Source organism: Aphelocoma coerulescens, chromosome 12, assembly GCF_041296385.1.
Source record: "Aphelocoma coerulescens isolate FSJ_1873_10779 chromosome 12, UR_Acoe_1.0, whole genome shotgun sequence".
In the NCBI taxonomy this organism is placed as follows: domain Eukaryota; kingdom Metazoa; phylum Chordata; class Aves; order Passeriformes; family Corvidae; genus Aphelocoma; species Aphelocoma coerulescens.
In genome coordinates, this window is record NC_091026.1 from 18,223,640 (window position 1) to 18,244,484 (window position 20,845).

The following is a 20,845-nucleotide window of genomic DNA, read 5'->3' on the forward strand; positions in this document are numbered from 1 at the left end:
CATATCTATCAAAAGGCAAACAAAAAAGCAACCAGCCAGTTGAGTCCCTGTTAGCACTTTGACCTTACCATTGATCATAGTCTTTACAATTTGAACAGGAATCTTTAGTGGTTTTTAAGGAAATACTATTAGGCTACAGCGACTTTCCTAACGTTCATCTGCCTGTGTTACTGAGCTGATCACCTTTTGCCATCAAGTACTATATCAATGTCAAAATTATTAATGTTGTGGTTTAAGGCATATTGAGGTTTGGCTACTGGAGTGCGTGTGTTTAAACTGTTTTCAGCTCAACTGGTTGACCTTCTGATGGAAGCATTATAATTTATCCACAATATTAGATTTCCTAAAAAGTAGATTTTGGAAAGATAGTGGTAGAAAATACCAATTTGTTCTACATTTTTCTTTGAGACTGAAATCTATATTGTATTTGTTTTTATTTAAGAGAAGAAAAAAGGCCCTTGTTTGAAAAGTAAGGCCTTGAAGTCTCCTAAGTAGCATTTGTTTTACTGGCACTTTGATTTTATCCTGCCTTTGATTTACGTTTGTATACAGAGATGAATTGCTACCAGATCTGCAGAATTTGGGAACGCCTTGCGAACTTTTTATGGGGTTTTAGTCCTTGATCCTGCAAACACTTTTATAGAAGGAAACAACCCCATGCTCACAGAACGACTGAACTCTGCTCCCACTGAAGCTGTTGATAAATCTACCACTGATTTAAGCAGAGCTTCAGGCAACTCAGCACTGCTTGCTTTGACAAATAAGTGTTAGTAGGACCAGGATCTAAGAAATCAGAAGTGCAAGCTAGCTAAGGGTATAAAATATTTTCTTACTGAAAATCTTGGATGGATCAGCTGTGTCAGACATTGCTGGCAGTATTTGGAACTATTGGGATACTTTGCTACTATTTATTACAAAATAATTAAAACCACTTCACTGGGTCAGTATTGCTTAAGTATCTTGCAGAGCCCCACAATTTATGTGCTGCACTTTGAATGCTTTGGGAGCAGGTTATTAAAATTAGGAATGAGAAAACTGAAGATGAACTTCTGATGGGATATACAAGCACTAAAACCAAAAGTGATTTTTAAAGATTTGGCGGGGAAATGGACTTTCATACCTTCATGACTGGTTCAACTTTTATTATCTGTAATTTCATATGTATACATATGTCACTTAAGTAATGAAAAAGGGAGGAACAGTTTAGTATAGTGGCAAATCTATCCTGGTCTTGTCTTGTAAACTTAACATACTTCTGAACGGAATGATCAAGAACATCTGTTTCTCAGCCAGGGAATATTTAAGGGAAACTCACACATTTTTACTGTGGTTATGTAGAACAGGTCCTGCCACTCAGCAAAGCTTTCCAGATTTTCAGAAAGCCTAAATCACCACACTTACACAATTTAATTATAGGAATCAATGACTTCGTTATTTATGTTCATTTGTTAGCTGAAGATCATCAGTGCCTGGCTCACAGTTCAGAGGACTGATAAAGGTATCAGCAACTAGTGAACAATGTTATCACAAATATCTGCTTTGAAAAGTCTTTTCACTGTATACAATTCAAAGACCTTGAGGTGTGCAAGGAAATGAAATAGTTGCTCAGATTAAGTACCTCTAATTCCAACTCATCCCGGTCCATTTCTTGATGAATTCCTCCCATGTAGTCATTTGGGTCATAGTATTCATGCACGGATGGATGGCTGGAAAAAAAAGGTATTTTTTAGGGCAGCACTCAGGACTTTAGTGGAACTTGTTAATGCATTCCAAGCTTGTAGGGAGATGATGGACTAACCCCCACACTGAGGAGCTGCATGTGGTTAATTCTATAAGCTACACCACTTACCCTAGTAAGTGTTTTAAATGAAAATTCCATGTATTTGTAGGAGGACAGCCTGCTGCTTTTTACTGCTTGAGCTCTCCCACACTTCCACTGCCTATACTTTGGAAGTTGTAAGCAGAGTAATGCTCTTGTGAACACTGTGCTGGATAGTTTTATCTGCAGTGAAAGTAAACTCCCTTTAATTCTCTGTTAACTAGATACATGTCTGAGGCTATTTATGTAACAGCATCTGCTAATTGGCTAAGATAGTCAAGTTGTTAGAGGCAGGCGAGATTTATCTGAATGGAATTGGGAGAAGTGAGGGAAACTAGGAAAAAATGACTCTGCTTTTACATGCTGGCTGACAGCACAGCCAGAGAGCTGAGTGTGGGCCATCGCATGAGAAGGGCTGCGAGGGAACACCAACACCTCCAGCTCAGAGGAAGGGCACTGGTGATGCAGCAGCTGGGATCTGTCTAATGATTAAGGAACAATATGAAGTTGATAGGGCTGAGCTGGAATAATGCAGACATGTTGTAACCTAAATTATAGAATGATAGGATTATGGAATAGTTCAGGGTGGAAGGCACCTTAATCTCATTCCACCCCTGCCATGGGCAGGGACACCTTCCACTGTCCTAGGTTGCTCCAACCTGCTTTGGACACTTCCAGGGATGGGGCAGCCACAGCTTCTCTGGGTAACCTGTGCCAGGGCTTCACCACCCTCACAGGGACAAGTTCTTCCTAAATGATTCATCAGGAATTAATCTTTGCCGTTTTCTTAGTGTAACTGGTTTTGTAGTTGGCAAGTCAGAGGTACTGCAAGCTCCTCCTGCAGATGAGGTTGGGAGTGTGCAGTGTCGAGGCTCTAGGAATAATCATGTCCTCTCCACAGGCTCCAAGCCCTGCTGTCTGCTCACTGAAAGCTCAAAGCTACAGCCTCTTGTCAAGTATTTCCACTAAATCGTGCTGCTGTGCTTGAATTTTCAATGGGCTGGGAATAGGTGGCTCTGTTGGAATATCTGCTGGAACCATCCTTCAAGCATCAGCAGAGAGAACCATGAGAGGAATAAACATTGCACACAGAATGGTCCTGGCTCAATGTGTGAAAGTCAATGTGCTGTGAAAGTCGCTCAGGAGCAGTGCAGGATCAGTGCCTGCTTGTAGCCAAACCCTATTTCCCAGGAGTGCTGGCAGGGATGTCTGGAGAGGTGCACTGGGGGTGTGTGCACGCCAGTCCTGCCTCTCACCGTGTGCAGCTCACCTCAAACCCAGGAACTGCTGTGGCTTGACCAGATCAGTCTCTCACACACAGCAACTGAGAGGGTCAGAATCCTTTCTATTCCCTGTTCCCTGTGGAGATGTGTGGCAGGATGACAGGCAATCTGCAGGGGCTCCTTGGGGAGCTGTTTTCCTCTCGAACAGCATGTGAGGGCGGGGGGTGTGTGCGCCAGGAGATAATTGTCATTTGTATTTGTAAGTACAAAAGCATCAAATTACCATTAACAATAATTAAAATTTGATTCTAAAACATCCATGACAACACTGGTAAGTAATTTTAGCCCTAGAAAATAACTTATTCGAGTAACAGCGCTGCAGGGTTATAATAAAGTAATTAATACACTGGAACAGAATGTAGCAGCTCTTAGCATTACACAATTTATGGCAGCCATAAAAAACAAAGTTAAAACATAAGCAACCCAAAGAGGCAGTGAGAGGAATTACAAAATGCAGTAACTTTATCCATCAAATGCCAGCAAAAAAAAAGAGTTTTATGAGGCCGTGTTGTGACTCAGTGGCATTACTCATGTGAGTAATGTCTTGCTAATGTGTAGGAAAAATGAAAATGCGGTGACTTATGGCTCAGTGGTGGATGAATCCTGGCTACTTCTGGGATTACATGTTTACCAGCAAGTGAAGGTGAGGTTCTGAACTACTTGTAACGTGCCACGTTACAAGGATTTTTGAGGCTCAGCAAAGCATTACTTACTCTTCAGGCAAGAGGTAGGGGTCCAGCACGGGGATGGGTGGGGTGGGCGAGCCCATCTTGCTGAGGGCCATGATGTGCTCGAAGGTGATGTCGGTCTGGGTGGCCACATCCACCAGCTGCGGCTCGTGGGCCGGGGCGAAGGCCTTGGCGCGCGGGGCCCTCCTCAGCACCTGCACCACGATGGGCTCCTTGGCTGTTTTGAATGCTTCCACCGCCTGCTCATGGGTGGCTTTGGATAAATCCTTCCCATTGACCTGCGGGGAGAAAGCAGCAGAGCCATCAGGGACCCATCTCAGCTTCCAGCCATCCCAAGGAACGAGCAGCCAGTGCCAGGAACGAGCCCGGCAATCTTGTTCCTCTCTCATTTTCCCCTCTTGCTACAGTAACTTCACAAATCCTCCGCTCTGCTTTGTATTTTGGTAAGATTTTATTGGGCTTGCTCTTTGAGGTGAAGTACAAACCAGCATCCCGTTTGTTTCTTGCAGATTAGAAATCCCTCAGCCCTTGTTCAAACACAACAAGTTATTGATTCCCCCCCAGTTTTTCTAGTTTTCGTTTGCTTTTTAGACTCCTCACCTTTTTGCTGAACAAAACTGAAACTACAAAAGTATGTGTTTGTGTCTGATAAACAATTTTTCAGATGAAACATGATGGTGGTACTCAGTCACTGCAATAAAAAACTCCATTTAGAGTAGTGGACAGAAATAACACTAGACATGCCAGGCCATGGAACTGGGGGGGCTGAGAAGAGAATTTACACACTGCACTAAGTACACACTGTAATGCCATGTTTAGTCACATTAAAATAAGTGGGCCACCTGAGTGAGAACATTACTCAGCACAATAACTGAATTTAGCCCATGCTTAACATATTGCCCGAGGCAAAAAGCTGGCTGATATAAAGAGGGTTAACTCTAGTGCAGAATAGATTGAAAGGGCTAAATTCCTGCTGAATTACCTTGTGCACATAACCCTTTTTCTGCTGTCATCTTGGGTTTACCTTAGAGAGGTGATGACACCAGGATTTTAGTGAAGCCAGCTGAGATGGAAGGTGCTAGCATGACATTTACATTACATGAACACTTGCACTGCACACGACTGCTCCCAGTAATGCACAGCGTGTAAAGTTTGGCCTGGTCAAATTAAATACCATTAACTCACCCAATTGAGCAGATTACTTTAAAACAGTTTGTACGGCTGTAAAATTAGGTTCAGCGTAATGTTTTCTCTGGAAAAAGGAAATGCTGATTATGGCTTGAGTTTTATTATTTGCTGCAAATTAAATGTTGCACATTTTACTGTGTGCATCCTAATTTTTTTTTTTTTGTACAACTAAACCCAACAAGCAATCAAAATAAAATAATCTAAATTGTAGCATGTAGTGTTTTTCAGAAATGTTCTCAGAATAACTCTTGAGCAGGAAACTATTTATGTGAGATCCTTTCTCCATCTTTATAGTAAAACTGGTAAAATCCTGCAAAGGACAAATTTCCAGTTCATTCCCAAATGCTGTAATGAACCTGGATCACAGACAGTTTAGTACAGGCTTGCATTTTAATTTAGGTTCCTTAGGACACTTTTATTTCTGCAAATCCATGGCCTGGCATCCTCTTTGTGCTTTCCTATGCAATTGTTACATAAATAATCATAACCTCAAGGACAGTTTGATGTCATGCAGGGAACAGGTGGTGGCTGGACTGTATCATAAATTGTTACTACAGGAATTATTTCCAAGTAGTTTCCTGACTATGTTGTCTGCAAGCTGATAATGCCATGAAAAAGAGAAGGTGCTGCACAGTCAGGAAGAAGGACATGGGATCAGATTTTAGAACTGGGGTGATGAGCCAGCTGAATTTTAATATAAAACCTCTCCTGCTGTAGAGGGACCTTGTACAGAAAAGGTTTGTGACTTTCTGGTATTCAGCTTTCAGTTGGTAAATTGGTAACTCTACAAGCAGAACTATATTTGATGTGTATACAATTTTAAACCATGGGTTTGATAAGATGGCAATGATTATAGTGAAATGAAAGTATAAGTCACTGTACTGCTGTTATTATGGGTTCCTTAACCCACTTCAAAGATATGGTTAGGGATTTTGTCTTTAGAAGTTAGTATTTCTATGAACTGTGGCAGCACCCACATCATATTAGGCAAACAATTCTCTGGACAGTAGCTGTTCACATGATGAATGGTTTTGGGGTCGGTCTGTGGATCCCTTACAAGAGACTGATTCCTCAACCCCAGCTGAGTGAAATCCTTTTAGCTCTGCAGGTTCCTGTTCTGATCAGCAGCCTTGGCCACTGTGCCGGACACTGATCTGTGAGACGTGGTCAGAACTGCACTAACAAATGATGAAAGAATATGCAATGATGCAAAAATATGCTTTAAAGTGATTTACAGCAGGGAATTACATTTCTGAATCTGGTTCCTAAAAAGCCTGCAGTGACTGCAATAATATGGGGTAAATAATGAACAGTGAATAGTTTGTAATTACTTTTTTTTTTTTTAAAGTATTTCCCATCTCAGCACAGCAATAATATCATTTTCCATTAAAGAAAAGTGAGGATGGACATGCTAAATATTTGGATAATAAAAAGCAGTAATTCCCAAGTTTGCTTATGCATAACAGAGATAAATTGCTTTTTGGTCTAGAAAAAGTAGCAGGTATTGTTATTTTATTTTTAGTAGCACAAAAATGATGCAGAAGAGAAATGAACTGGGATGATCTCAATGGCCTGATTTCTGGTGTCTGTGCAGAGTCAGTACTTGTGGCTAATCCTGAGCCTAGCAAATAGGTGATACTAACGTGGTTAGTTTCTATCTGGAGAATTTGTCACAACTGACAAATAATTATTCCCAGTGTTTAAAAGCCAATAAACACATAATAAAATAAATAAATCAATCTGTATGGCTTTGCTTTGTTAAAAAAAAAAGGGAGGGGGGGCTTATATTCATAGACTTTATTCCTAATGCTGCTGAATTTTGCTCAGCGGTTTTTTTCCTTCTAAACAGTTCCATCTGAAATAACACAGGGGAAAAAAATCCAGGCTTGAGAAGACTGCCAAAAACGACAAATATGCATAATTTCTTAGGAACATGCCATGTGACAGAGACAATGGGATCTTTCATGGCACAAAAGATGGATAAATTAGCTTGTCTGAAAGGGTGAAATGCTTAGCTTTTGGACCTTCTTAGCACTGGAGATATACTGAATATGGAGAAAGCTGTAGATAAAGTGCAGTGACTGGAGTCAAACTGAGCTGAATGGACTTGGATGAAATTCGTGGTGCAGCCAGATAGTGGGTTTAGCCACTGCATGAGGGAGGGACACAAATACACTGAATTAAGACCAGACAGTAAATAAGGAAGGGATGCTTGAATTTCATCGTATTTTTTAATAGAAGCTATACAGTGATTACAAAATAGAAGAGCATTTATAGTATTTTATTTTATAGTTTGTACTCTATGTTATATTCTTCTGCACTGAAGTAGGCTGGAGAGAGGACCCCACCTAAAATCTACATTGTAGAGGCAGCAAGAAACCCGTGGATAAAAATGGCCTAATCCTGTCTGTGAGGTCTGTGTCTCCTTGGAGTTTCAGTACTCAGAATGAAAATAAAATAGTCACTTGAGCTTGATTTGATGCTTACTGGAGCCAAGGGGTGTTTTGCTTTTGCAATGCCTCAGTTCAGGCTCTGACTGAGAGAGGACATTAACAGCAAAGCAAGAAGTTATGAAGCCAAGTGTGCCATCAGCATTCCATGGCCAAACTGAGATAATGGAAAGGAAAATGCTGTCAATTAAGGTAGAAGTGATGTATATTTGTAATTGAGAAAAAGAGAGATGATGCCCAAAGGCAGAACAGGGGGAGGCCATGGCACAAATCCAAACGGGGTGATCCCAGCAAACGAATAGATGGAAAGGATGTCTTAAACCCTCATTTTGATCAGGGAGCTCTCATCAATTCCTATTTCCAAGATGTAAATGGTCAGGAAAATAAGCAGGAATTAATGAAAAGAAGGAAAGAAAAAACCCCCAGTATGCTTCTCTGGCCCCAAATGGAAGAAGCAGAACTTCACTGAGGAACCCTAAACATCAGGTGGAATTGCTGAGGAACATCCCATGATAACTTAGGAGGTGTGAATGCAACAAATATGTGCATATAGTTTGAGATCAAACTCCTAAAAGCCATGAAAAAGGCTGGAAAAGTTTGAGTGCTACTTTGGAGATAACAGGGTAAAAACAAGCAGTAGGACCTTGACAGGTGTAGTGCTGGTAAGACCCAAGTGCCTTCCTGAGTCTGTTCTCAAATCTCTCTCAACTGGTAGCTACACATTAAGCAGAAAGAACGAATAAATCAGTGATGAATTGTGACCAGTGATGTTCTCAACAAGGAGAAAAGTGAAAAAAAAAAAAAAAACAACAGGAAAAACCTCATTTCTCTTTAGGCTTGTGAAGAATTTGCTCTGCCTCACCAGGACATGGCTTTCCATATAATTTTCCAGTGCTGTGAGTGTGTAAGGTATTGGATATACAATGGCTTCTCTCTGTTGGAGGTGTGCAAGGCATTTGGCATCCTTCCTGTTGAAATCCCCTTTCTCTATTAATTCTGGATATGTCACAGTGAAATACCTTTTGCAAGGACAGATTTTCTCATGTTTTTATACTTTATATAGGTGCTTTTACTTTAACACTTACTCTACTGAGAGGTTGGGGATCCTCCAGCGATTCCTGAGCCAAGTGCCACTGTTTAGATGCTAATTTCCTGAGGTTAGAATTGGCACAGGGTCCAGAGGCTGGAGCCTTCCAGCCTTCACACTGTGAGGACAAGGCTGGACCTCCTGTGCAAGGCAATGGGAGTTTGCAGCCAAGGCTGGGATGACAGAATTGTTCTCAGTTACTAGAAAACACATTCTTAGTTTCGTTTGAGGTATGAGGCAGGATAGTACATGGCTGCACTATTACATAAATGTCATTTTATCAATAGCTGCTGTTTAATTATTGAGCAAGGTGATTTACATGCTTTATTTCCCTGGGTGGGAAGACAAGACTAATTAATTACCACTTTTTAATGACAGACATAAATCAGAGGCTTTCAGGTATATCAAAATATGTTACTTGTTTACAAGTGGACAACATTTCCTCCTGGTTGCCACTGATTCTTATTTTCTTTTCCTTCTGATACAGTGCTTATGGAAACTCCAGTAGTGTTGGTTTCTCTTTCCCTGTGGGAGCAGAATTAACACACCTGGGTTCTCTACCTGAGAAGGTTGTCCCTGGAGCTGGTTCCCAGTTTCCCACTTGCAGCCACAGCAGGAGCACAAACAGGAGCCCCTGGGAGCCCTGAGAGGGGACATTGGGACAGGGCTGTCCTAGGACAGGGCTGGCAGAAGGAAAGTGGGGAGCATCTCAGAGAACGGAGGAGTTCAGCACTCAGGCATGAGCAAACATCATCTGCACTAGCACAGATGAAGTGATTTTGGGCACTGGTGGAAGCAATTACTGAAAGGTTGAGAAAGCCAGAAAATCCCTGTGCAGAACATTTTAGTTATAATTATTTTGCACTTTATTTTTGCTTCAATAGTGTGAAACATTGTTTTCTGCATGTTGGGAGCACACAGCAGAAGCCAGAAGGGTTTCAGTAAAAGAAAATTATTTTTTCCCATCAATTTAGACTGATTTCTGCAGGTTTAATGCCATGAATGATAAACATTTGTATGCATTGTACAGCTTCTTGGCTCTTCTATGCCTCACAAATGTCACAGAGAAAAAAACTTCTTTTGCCTAAGAATGAGTAAGCAGCTTTTCTTTGTAGAAATTCATGCAAATCCTTGGGAAGTGCACTATAAAAATGCTAGTTCTGTTAGACTACAGACGTCTCTGCTCCCTTTAAATGCTCTCTATGGTCTGATTCACTTCTTTAGCAAGTTCTTAAAGAGTCTGCATACTAAGAAAAAGCAGCACAACTTTAAAGATTTTTATGGAAGCAAGAGCAGCAAAAAGCCTATTTTATAACCCCCCTTTTCCTCAGGAATTGGAGAAAAAAGGTTCAAAATATAGGTTAATTCTTCTTGCAGCTCCATCTAATCCCTCTTTTATTTCCCTGATATGTACAGTCTCCCTCTTTTTCAAAACCCCAGAATTATATTGTTTAGTAATAGACTGTTTCCATGTGTGTGCATTTCCCTTCTGCCTTGTGAGCCATCCATGACAAAACAGTTCAGACCAAGGAAAAATTCTTTTACTTAAGAGCACAGAATACATTTGTTCTCCAAACCGTTAACTTGCAAATGGAAAATCTTGGGAGAAAGACCCTGGAAATAAAGGAATTTTTATTTTGCTGGTAATTAGCACATTTACGTATTACCAAGGCAGTGCCAGGACTGTCTGTAGCATACTAAGATGCTCTTGGTTGGGTTCTCAGGCTCTGCTCCTGTGGATCACAACTCAAAACAAAACCACAGGGAATTTTATCATTTGCTTCAATGAAAACAGAGCAATGCTGGGGCTTCTGAGACTCTTGGACTTTCACCCTAAGTAAAGTTTATTCAGAGCCCTTTTTTTCTTAAATATGCATTCATTATGTTAAATGACTTTATATCAGGGCAGAAATGCTTTTCCTTTTTTCTAAGTGATCTTTTGTGTATCTTTTCATGGCTTAATAACCCAGGTCCATCTAAAATACAGCCAAAAGTTTACAGGCCTCCCCCTTTAATGCCTCTCTCTGCCATTTCTGCATCGTGACCCAGAGGGGGCCAATCAATGGGATCTCTGAGTGAGGTACAAATGAGCCATAAATAATCATGAATTACTAATGACTGGGATTCAGCAAGTGTAATTACCCGTTTTCTCACATCCTCTGCTTTGTCCACCTCTAGCACTGCACCTCTACTGTGGCTCCTTGGGAAATGCTCTTGCCCTTCCCACATGTGCTTTTCCCAAGAGGCAAACCCTGTGTCTATGTATTCACCTAGTACAGTAAAATACAGATTTTTATGAATTAAACCTTTTAAAAGACTGTGTATTCTCTATTTATGTTTAAAATAACACACAATGAGAGTGAACAGCACGAAGAAGGTTAATCTGTTTAGTTGAGCGTGCAATGTTACGTGGGTTCAAGCTGAATTTGAGCAGCACAAGAAACCAAGTCTTGTACTGAATCAGACCAAAGGTCTCTGTAGGGCAGCACCTTTCTCCCACAGAAAAAGGGAATGGTCAAAGACTAAGATTTGGTGGAGGGAGCTTTCCTCTGCTATGGCCTTCCAGCACTTACACTTTGATAAGGCAATATTTAATACTATGCCTCAATTAAAATCAAAGTAGTACAAGTTTCTGGCATCCAGACCAGGATTTCAAACAATACTGATATTTTAGTAGCAAATCAGACCATGCAAGCACACAGCAAAAGCCAGTGCTGCCTCTGGAGACCTGCTCCAAGCAAACAGACAAAAGGAATCTCGTACAGATGCAAAGATGAAACACAGAACAAGTGAGTGATCTGCCTGAGGTCACACCAGAGCACAGCACAACTGAAACCTCACATCCCATCTCCCAGACATGTTTAAGATCATTCTAATTCCCAGCATCCCATTTTTACACTGTTCATTGTTTGTAGTTTTTAAGTCCATTTTCCACTCCCTCCCTTCTTCCACAAATGCCTCAGTGATGCAGGACGGGGAAAGAGCAATTTTGGACAGCTCTGAAGATCACCTGTGTTAAAGAGGGTTATTGAAGCTGGTTCCAAGAAAAGATAGAAAGAACACCCAGTGCTGCTCTGTGGGAGCCCAGTGACAGATCCCAGTGGGTTTGTCAGTGAGAGGCGTGGCTGCTTTAGCAGCTTTGTCACCGTGGACCTTCCACAAGCAGAAGTGAAGTGGGCAAAGAAAACGAACCTCAGAAGGGATCGTGTAGGCAGGAGTCCCACCACCACCCCCCTCCACCCTTGCAGTCTGTGCTGCCATGGCCATGAGTTCTCATAGTGTGACATTGATAAAAACACCTTCATTTTCCTTTGCTTTTGGCTAAAACTGATGGCAGTCACACAGATGCATCAGGTCAGATAGAAGAGCTTCTGCTGCACTCTGAAGCAGCTCTGCCAAATTTAAAAATTCTCATCAGCTGTGATCTTCCACCATATGAATAATTGCTTTCTCTAAAATGATGTTTTCACTTTGCGGGAATGTACAGGATATTGGTTTAAAGTTGCAAAAACCGCTCTTTTTGCACTTCCATTTGTAGTTTTTGTTATTATTTGGGATGATTTTGATATATTAGTGCCCAGTTCCTATGCCAGTGGACAACGTGTCCAATCACCTCCACGTCCCTATCCAGGATTATCCCTGTATGGACACAAGGAAGAAAACACAGCCATGATTCTGATCATTTGTGTTTTGGATGGAGGCATCTGGCTTTTTGCCTGTGGATATTCAGTGTTAATAGGAAGTTTTTCTTCAATTGTCACTGCTTAAAGTATTGAGTATTGTAGTATTTAATGTTTATGTATATTTGATATTACTTATTCTGCCCCTCTCCTGTCAAATCCCTGACTTGCCACCAAGTTCTGGAGGGCCACTTGGATCTGCTTCCCTTTACCCACCAAATCTCTGCAAGGACTAATCCCAGTGTTTGTGTAACTGCAGAGTTGTCCTGTCCCAGTGAAAATGAAGCCTGACCTTTTGTTCCATTCTTAATGAACACAACAAAACGCATTTATTGAATCTGCACTTTTTCATTACTCCATATGTTTCCTTTTTTCCCAGCCCATGTCTGACATGTGACAGTAAAGCACAGAGTGACTGTCCCCTAGTGCCTTCTCCCTTGTGACTTCCTGCCACCTGCTTCATAGCATTGAACAGATGTATAAGTGTAGAGCATCACAAAACTCATCCCTTCGATCATCCACCATTTAAAAAAAATCCTAATAAATCTATGCTATGGCTGAGCATTTTATCTGCCCACTGTAAAGATGAAAGGCACTGTAGATTTTAGGAAGATTATGCAGCAGTGAGACATTTCATGTGCAGAGAAGGTCAAATTATGCATTTATATCACAGGTGACCATTAGGCATTTGTTTATTTCATATGGCATCTTGTTTATGTTCCTTTAATGGCCAAAATATTCCTCTAACTTTACAATAAAGAATATCTTCCAGAGAAATCCTAACAGAGGCATTGCATTATTCATCATCAAGTGAAGAGGAAAATTTCAATTGCCAGTTTCTGGTAAATGTCTAATTAGGAAAGGGGACTTGTGAGCCACAGACAGGCGCCACGATCATTAAAGGGCAGTTTTCTGAAGATTATGAGTCTCCAGTCTGTCAAGCAGAGTTTTTCTACAGCTGAACTAATTCTGCAGTAGAAAACCCTGTCTAGAACAAAGCCCTTGGAATTAACATCTTGTTTAAGCAAACACATGCCTACTTTGAAGTAAGTGTGATAGGTTCACAACTGTTATTGAGGTCAAGTTTAATGGTAGTGAAGTGACAGAATCGGACTTCAGTGTTAGTGTTAATTTCAGCTGCAGCATAGGCTGTATGTACAGAGCACTTGAAGCCATACACTGTATTTCAAGTAGAGCAGTTCCCCATAATTGGCACCACCACTTTGGTCTTAACATGGAAAACTACTGAAATGTAAAACAACTAATTCTCTGGCTGCCCAATTAAATTTGAGGGTGTGAAAAGCATATGTACAGAGGTAATTATTTCTGTTTTCCAAATCTTACAGTTTTGATTAGATTTTTTTTTTTTTTTTTGAGCTGAATGTTTATTTTGGCAAGCTTTGCTTTGGCCCTGCTTTAGGATAACCTCATTGCTCAGTAGGTTTAAGTCTAGTTAGACTGTTTCCTTGAATTAGGCTTTCTTACTGATTGATTACTTTAGTCTCATTTTCTCAGGCCTGAACGTGTGAATGGAATTCTGATGGTGAAGGGAGCTGCCCTGGTGATTAGCTCAGTGCAGCGGGGTTTGTGTGAGAGTTCTGCTGGAGGAGAGTCCCCCACAAGCAATGCCACTGGAAGTTGCCAATGGAAAACACTGTTGGCTTGTTCCTCATCACTGCTGACCTCTCATTAGCACAGAATTTGTGTGGGACCTTGGTGCTTATATAACCTTGCCCACAGAGCATCTCAGTCTGGTTTAAAACACAAATCCAACTTGCCCACTGTTGTGTTATACCAACACTGTCATTTTTCTGTGTCTCGGGGATGTGCCAGGCCAGGAGCATGTGAGAGAGGCTTTCACGTTTCTGCCACGCCGAAAGATCATGGCAACAACTGTTTATTTATATATGAACTTTGGTATTCGTGAGAGGTGCCAGCTCAACAACCACGGAGCAGAATCTTCTGACCTCGGCTCAGCTGAACCAAGGGCAGTGGCAACATGAGCTTGTTTCCTGCTAGCCTGTCCTTACCCTGGAGGGACAGCCTGGAGGAAGGGGCTGGGCTCTGTGCTCACTTATCTCAGGGTTTCTCAGCTGAAAGTGCCAGTTTTGATGGGCTGTTCCTATGGTATCTTCCCACTGCCAGCACCAGGTGAATTCTGTCATCTTAAATTGCAGGGAACAGTTTTGAGCACTGCCCATGCAAGTTAGAGTCACCTGTGGTTTAAAGTTCTATGTTGATATCCTTGGAAATTCTTCCAGTGGAAGGTGTCCCTGCCCATGGCAGTAGGGTTGGAACTACAAGATCTCTTTAAGGTCGCTTCCAACCAAAACCATTCTGTGATGCCGTGAGGATTCCATAAAACACTGTGTCCCTTTAGGAAAAGATTTCACTGTGTGTTTACTTCCCATACTGTGGGCAATGTGTGCTGAGTGTGAAACAGGTGCTGAGAAAGTTCCATAAATTGCAGGCTTAATCTTATTTTACTTCATTTTACAAACTCAAAAGCTCTACTTCAGATGACTCATTCTTCTCTAAGTTTCCTCCAACGGAGTTTACTTTTAGTCCCCTAGGAATTTTCATACAAAGGGAAAAGCCCTTATTTCTGTTATTGTTTATGTAGGAGTTGATAACATTGAGAAAAGCACATCGAAAACCTGGTGTAAAACACCCTCCCGATTTTCTGGTTTTCTTTCTTCCCCCTTCTTCCTCCATTTTCACGACTTTTAATCTTCTGAAGGAGATTTTCATTTGACCAGACACCCAAAAATCTAACAGTATGTATCACTTCATTTCATATACTGTATTCAACTGGGAAGTAAACCTTGGGATACATCTAAGATAGAATATGCAGCCCATTGCTGCCACGCTCATCACTGGTGACACTGCTCTGCATCAAGGCTCCAAGCTGCCACAGTCCCCTTTGTGTTTGTACCACAAAGCATTGATATGCACAGCTACAACAGACTCTAATGACGAGGTGTCTTAATTTGGTTTTTATTATGTGATTAAAGGTACAATAAGGTAAGTGCTCAACAAGAGGGAAGACCATTGTTCTGCATCATTAAGCTCACAGCAGCCCAAAAAGAAATTGTAGGCAATGTGCCAAAGCCCTTAATGAAGAGGATCTCTTTGAATTATCTATGGATGAGGAAGGGATAAAGCCTGAGCCCTGGTATATTTGATCCTCTTTGTGCTCACTGTTACGAGGACTTACAGAGCCAGCCGTACCGGACCTTCTGGAATTGTAATTTATTGAAGCATTAATTTCCCAGCCACACTAAAGCTCTTGGCCTAATAGAGAAAGTGCAGTTATGTACTATTATTAATTCCTTCAAGTGTTTTCTGAATTCCTACATCTTGGAGTCATGAACTTTTGAAAAATAAGGCTAAGGAGATTTATTTATAACAATGCTCAATATTCCCTAAAACCAAGTTATGCAAATTTTGTCTAACTCAGACTTCTTAAATAGCAATGCCTTCTTATCACATGATATTAGGGTTACATGGATGACACAAAACCACTGTAAGAGACATTTTCTACTGCTGGCAGATTTTGAAACTTTTATCTTCTATATTCTGTAATTTTAAATGACAGTGATTCTTCATCTCCCTCACCGTTAAAATTTAAGTGATTGCTCTTATGTGTAGGTTACATGAGGATGTATTTTTATAGCTGTAGTGACATATAATTATCTGGATGTGCTCCATGAGCTATAGGATTCCCTCCCTCTTATCTTGCGAAATAGAGAAATCAAAGTAGACCCCTGTTAAAATAATTTTGCACAGTTATTTATATGCTAGAATAATCAGAGGTTACAGTCTTAAATAATTCAGGTTTTACTATGTTAGAAATCCTAGTTTTACAGGATTACATGCACCTCTCACTTCTGTGGAAACTGAGGGTATTCCAACAGTTTCCCAAGAGACTTCCATACTTAATGAGGAGCACTGGGCACTCACATATTGTGGAAGCCAGGCTGCAGCACTCTGCAGGTTGATTTCTGAATCCAAACTCCTGCACCTGCAGCCAGCACTGGATAGTTCAGTCATCTCAGATATCAGCAGGAACTGTTCCTGGGACTGATTTCAGGAAATGTATTTAAAGAATGTTGTCCTGCATCTGTTGGGAGATGTCAGTAAGTTGCAAAGGTTCTCTGCCACCTTCCCTTCATGACAAAAATCGAGCAAGCTTCCTGAGCAATCACAATGTTCATGATCTGGTGCTGTCTCAGTCTGTCCTGATTGTTGCATTCCTGAATGTGACTCACTGATAGTCCCCAAACCCAGACTGCACAAAAACTTGGCAGGACAAGAAGTTCCCACAGCCACTGCTGTATCTAAGCAGAGCATTCACACAGACCATACCTGGCCCCAGGTGTGCTGCTGCAGGTAGCCTCTGCAGCTGGTTCTCAGTTCAGAACACTGTCTGAAAAATCTGATTATCTCCCTCTAAAATTCCTCCCCCCATCACATGCACAGCAGCTTAGCAAGTGGAAGTGTGCTGGTATAAATAGAAATGACAGTCAACATGTCTTTCTATTTGCTCCCACAGGGCTTTTTTTATGCCGCAAAACGTCAGCGTCCTTTGGGTGAGCGAGTGAGAATTAGATCACAACTACGTGGTTAAAATTTAATCACTTCCCTACTAGCATAACATACAGACCACATCTTTTATTCACTCTGTTGTCAGTGACATCAGTATCTGGGATCAGCTGCAGGTGGGAAGGCAGCAGGACATGGGATTGCTGAGCAATTCCCTCTGCCGGCAGCACGGAGCAGCGCTGGGAATGTCACCCAGCAATTGTCACTTACCCTAAACCACCTCAGGAATGGCAAGGGGGTAAAAGTACAGCTCGAAGGATCTGGGTAGTGTCTGTCCATCCAGAATCTTTGTACAGACAACCCACTTCACCTTTTCAGTGTTAACTCTGAGTGTACAAGCCTATGAGAGTGTTTCCAAAGGGATCTGCAGGAATACATCCTGAAACACTTGGCCATCACTTTGCAGGGTTCCATCTCGCTGCCTCAGTCCGAACTGTACTGTAGATGTGACAGAGTAAGGAACTTCAGAGGCAGGCAGAAGGGAGAGCAGAAACAGGAAATAAAAATCCTTGTAACAGAGGTTGATGTGTTAATACATTCACAGAAAACTCCTCAGAAGGTTCATATAAGTAATTTGGTCTATAAAGATCTGTAGGGCAGTAGTTTTAATCTGCTGTCAAATGTGTTTGTTAGCTGCTATTTTTACATACCAAGGTGCAAAACCTACAACAACCAAATACAAACTCAGTGACAGGCACTTACAGAGCAGACTGAGCACCAGTGAATGCACTGCACACAAACAAGTGGCTGTAGGTCCTTGTAAACAGGTACAAAACCTCCCTCGTGCACCTTTCCCAACTAGTGTAAGGAGTGTGTGACCAAGTCACGATCCTTGACAAAAAATTTTACCTCGTATACACTGCAGAAATGAACACAGTCTTATTTTGTGATGAAAGTTTTGTGAAAAGTTTTATGTGTAATAGCTACATTTAAATATTTGATGTTCTGCACATGTGAATGGGAAGCTACAGCCTAAAAACATAATCACTATCACACACATTTCAAACAAGGCAAACCCCCTTTCATTTCCAGCTCCTGATATTCCAGTTTCCCTGCCCTTAACAGTGGTCACAAGCCTGAAAGAAAACACTTGCTTTTAGAGACAAAAATCTAATTCTTTACCTGACAAACTTCATACAGTAACTTGTACTGCTCTTCTGGCTTCTGCAGAGTGCACAAACTGCATCCCATGTTTAAATTCAAGTGGCAGAAAGGATTTTCCTTATTTCCCCGAGCAGCCAGAGCGATGTCTGTGGCCAGCACACATCCAGGTACGGCTGGGACCCGCAGGTGAGGCGGCTGGAGCGGGCGCTGGGAGCGCAGCGGGAGCCGCGGAGCTCTGTCCGTCACCGACACTCAGCACTCCCTCCCTCTGCCTCTCCGGCGCCCAGGCACGGCTATATACTGCCACTCATGCATATTAATCAGCTCTCATTGACTATTCATAACAGACAGTGATACACAAGCTATAATTGCCAGCTATGACAGCTGAAATTTCTCTAATTAACAGGCAAGTGCTTCAGTAGCAGGCATAATAAAGGACACTAACAATTTTGTAAACCATTTTGTAGCAATTACAAATAAACACGACTGCGTTTTACTACGGTCCCTCAGGATAATTCTTCCCACATTTCAGCAGGCTGGAAGCGGGGTTTAAACGTAAGGCACAATGAAATGAATGCCGTGGTACAGAACTCAGCCACAGTGAAGTTGAATATGCTCAGTAGCATTTATTTCCCTCCTGGACTGTGGTGCTATTTGAGAGCCTCAGCTTTACAGCAGGGGCTGACTGAACTGGGTGTTTAACAAGCACAACAGAGAAAGGCATCTCTGTCCCTGAAAGCCTCCACAGCCTTAGGATCTGGCTGTGAAGCAAAGAAGATATATGTGAATGTACATGGATTTAGGGACAAAAAAAAACCCCAACAAAAAAGAGTGTTTTGTATTAATATAGATTAGCTTTAGATTAATATGTATTCCAAGTGAAAAATGGCCATTTATGCTACTGACTCCCATTGTGTATTTGAGTGGTGTAAATGGCAGGTTCGCAGATTATCTGTGATATTAAAAATATAAACTTTATGAGATTATAAAAATATGTACAATAAAATCAGTATGGCATTTATGACTGCTCAGCATTTGAGTGCGTAGATCTGCATTAAACCTGTACCACAGATGTAAAGAATAAGACAGCAGTGAACTTGCCCAATGAGCTAGAAAAGTACTCGTAAGTCACAGGCTTTATGGATATTTTCCAGTCTGTGGGAAGCACTGCCTTGTGTTGGGAGTGTGGATTGACCGTAATTTTCCCAGTTGTTTAAGCATTCAGAAGGGGGTGCATTTTTATAACCTCACTGCAATTCATTCTGCCATAAAGAAGAGGAGAGAGCAGCCAGGAGTGAGAGCAAGGGTGCCATTCCTACAGGCAGTGCATGGAGAGCCTGGATGGATCCTGTGCCCTTGATATCTAACTGGTTTTGACTATTTGTTCACCAAGTTTCTGTGGGTCACAATGGAAATGTTGTGCAAGGACCATCTTTTCTGTCTAAACTCTATAGACAGGTGTTTGCTGAGGTTATATTGTAGGATACTTAGATCTTGCTACAATGGCACTGACTCACAGTTTACATTAAAATATTCAGTTACTGCAATGCAGATCATGCCTTAGTACAACTTTAGTAAACAGAGACTGACAAGAAGGGTTCCCTTGACTCTGAGGCTTAATTTTGGTAGCAAAATTTGCTTACCTACAGAAAGAAACAAAGAAGAGAAAGAAAGGGGGCCTCGTTTCAGTGGTGTCCAGTGACAGGACAAGGGACAATTTGGCACAAATTGAAACACAGGAAGTTCTATCTGAATATAAGAAAAAAACTTCTTTATTGTGAGGGTGGCAGAGCCCTGGAACAGCTGGCCAGAGACATTGTGGAGTCTCCTTCTCTGGGATTATTCAAAACCCACCTGGACATCACCCTGTGCAACCTGGTCCGGATGACCATGCCGTGGCAGAGGGGTTGGACTGGATGATCTCCAGAGGTCCCTTCCAACCCCACCTGTGACTGAAACCCCTGCCAAACAGCCTAAAGCAAGTAAGAACTTTATCCCTGAGCTGTGACTGGGCTGTTCCCCTGTTGAGAGAACTGCTGCCATGATGGCAGAAGTTGCAAGGTTGGAGCAAGGCAGAGGAAGCCTGGATGTTACTACTGCCCTCAAGGAATGTTTCAGGCTATCCCTGGTCAGATATGCCACTCACATACTAAGGCTCTTCCAAAGTTGGTTGACAGCCAGTGATTGTGGATCCTGAACAACGGGAAAATTCTTGGATGAGGGGACTAGTACTCCCTAAAAGCAAAAAAAGATGATGATGATAAATGAATTAAATAAAGAAAACCCCTCAGACTCTATGGAAATTGTAAAAAAGTTTATGGCTTTGATTAGATAATTTTTTGGTTATGTAATTTGATTAAGCAACTTAAGGTAAAGCTTCTAGAAATGTTGTCTGTGATTTTGGTTTTCTTTTGAAATGCAATTAAGTTTCTCCCCAAATACTAGATGCTATTTAAATAAATGTTAGTGTTCTGTTCAGGTGGCTGAGGTCAGTCAGGAATTTTTTTTTTTTTTTTTTAGGAATAGCACGCAGCTGGATCTGCTTAGAAATAAACCAGAACCATGCGGGATATTTAATTTCTAGTTTCAAAGTTTCAACGGAAGCGCACCTATTTGTTATTTCCCTATAGCAACGTGACAGACTACAGGAGATAATGTTTCATCTGATTCAGAGAGATAATCCCTAAGTCAGGCCAGGAGAGTAAGCCCAGAGAAGACTCATTTTGATGTGTGAGTGGAGGGTCCCATAAATGTGATGTTTGGGATTCTTCAGCTGACACAGCCCCAGCAGCAAGGACTTCACCCTGGTAAATGAGCTGCTCCTGGAGCCAGGCCAGTGCCCACTGCACTGGAGATGTTTCCATTATTGAAACATAACTTGCATCTCCCTGTTCATCTCACAGGCAAAAATGGTAGCACTGCCTCGGGTCAACATAGACT

The 20,845-nt window shown here is 41.6% G+C and overlaps 1 protein-coding gene across 2 annotated transcripts in view; it reads right to left on the minus strand.

Annotated features, from left to right (window-relative positions):
- PDZRN3 (PDZ domain containing ring finger 3) overlaps positions 1-20,845 on the minus strand; it is a 130,955-nt gene that overhangs the window by 11,167 nt on the left and 98,943 nt on the right. The window contains exons 1-3 of one of the 2 annotated variants that reach the window (XM_069027457.1): positions 17,924-18,157; positions 3,816-4,069; positions 1,619-1,706 (exon numbers count right to left, since the gene is read on the minus strand). In XM_069027457.1, the coding sequence (XP_068883558.1) occupies positions 1,619-1,706; positions 3,816-4,069; positions 17,924-17,992 (411 nt within the window). In that variant the 5' untranslated portion in view covers positions 17,993-18,157. Of the gene's footprint in view, positions 1-1,618; positions 1,707-3,815; positions 4,070-17,923; positions 18,158-20,845 lie in introns of those variants that run through there. The other variant, XM_069027456.1, reaches the window with a different exon arrangement.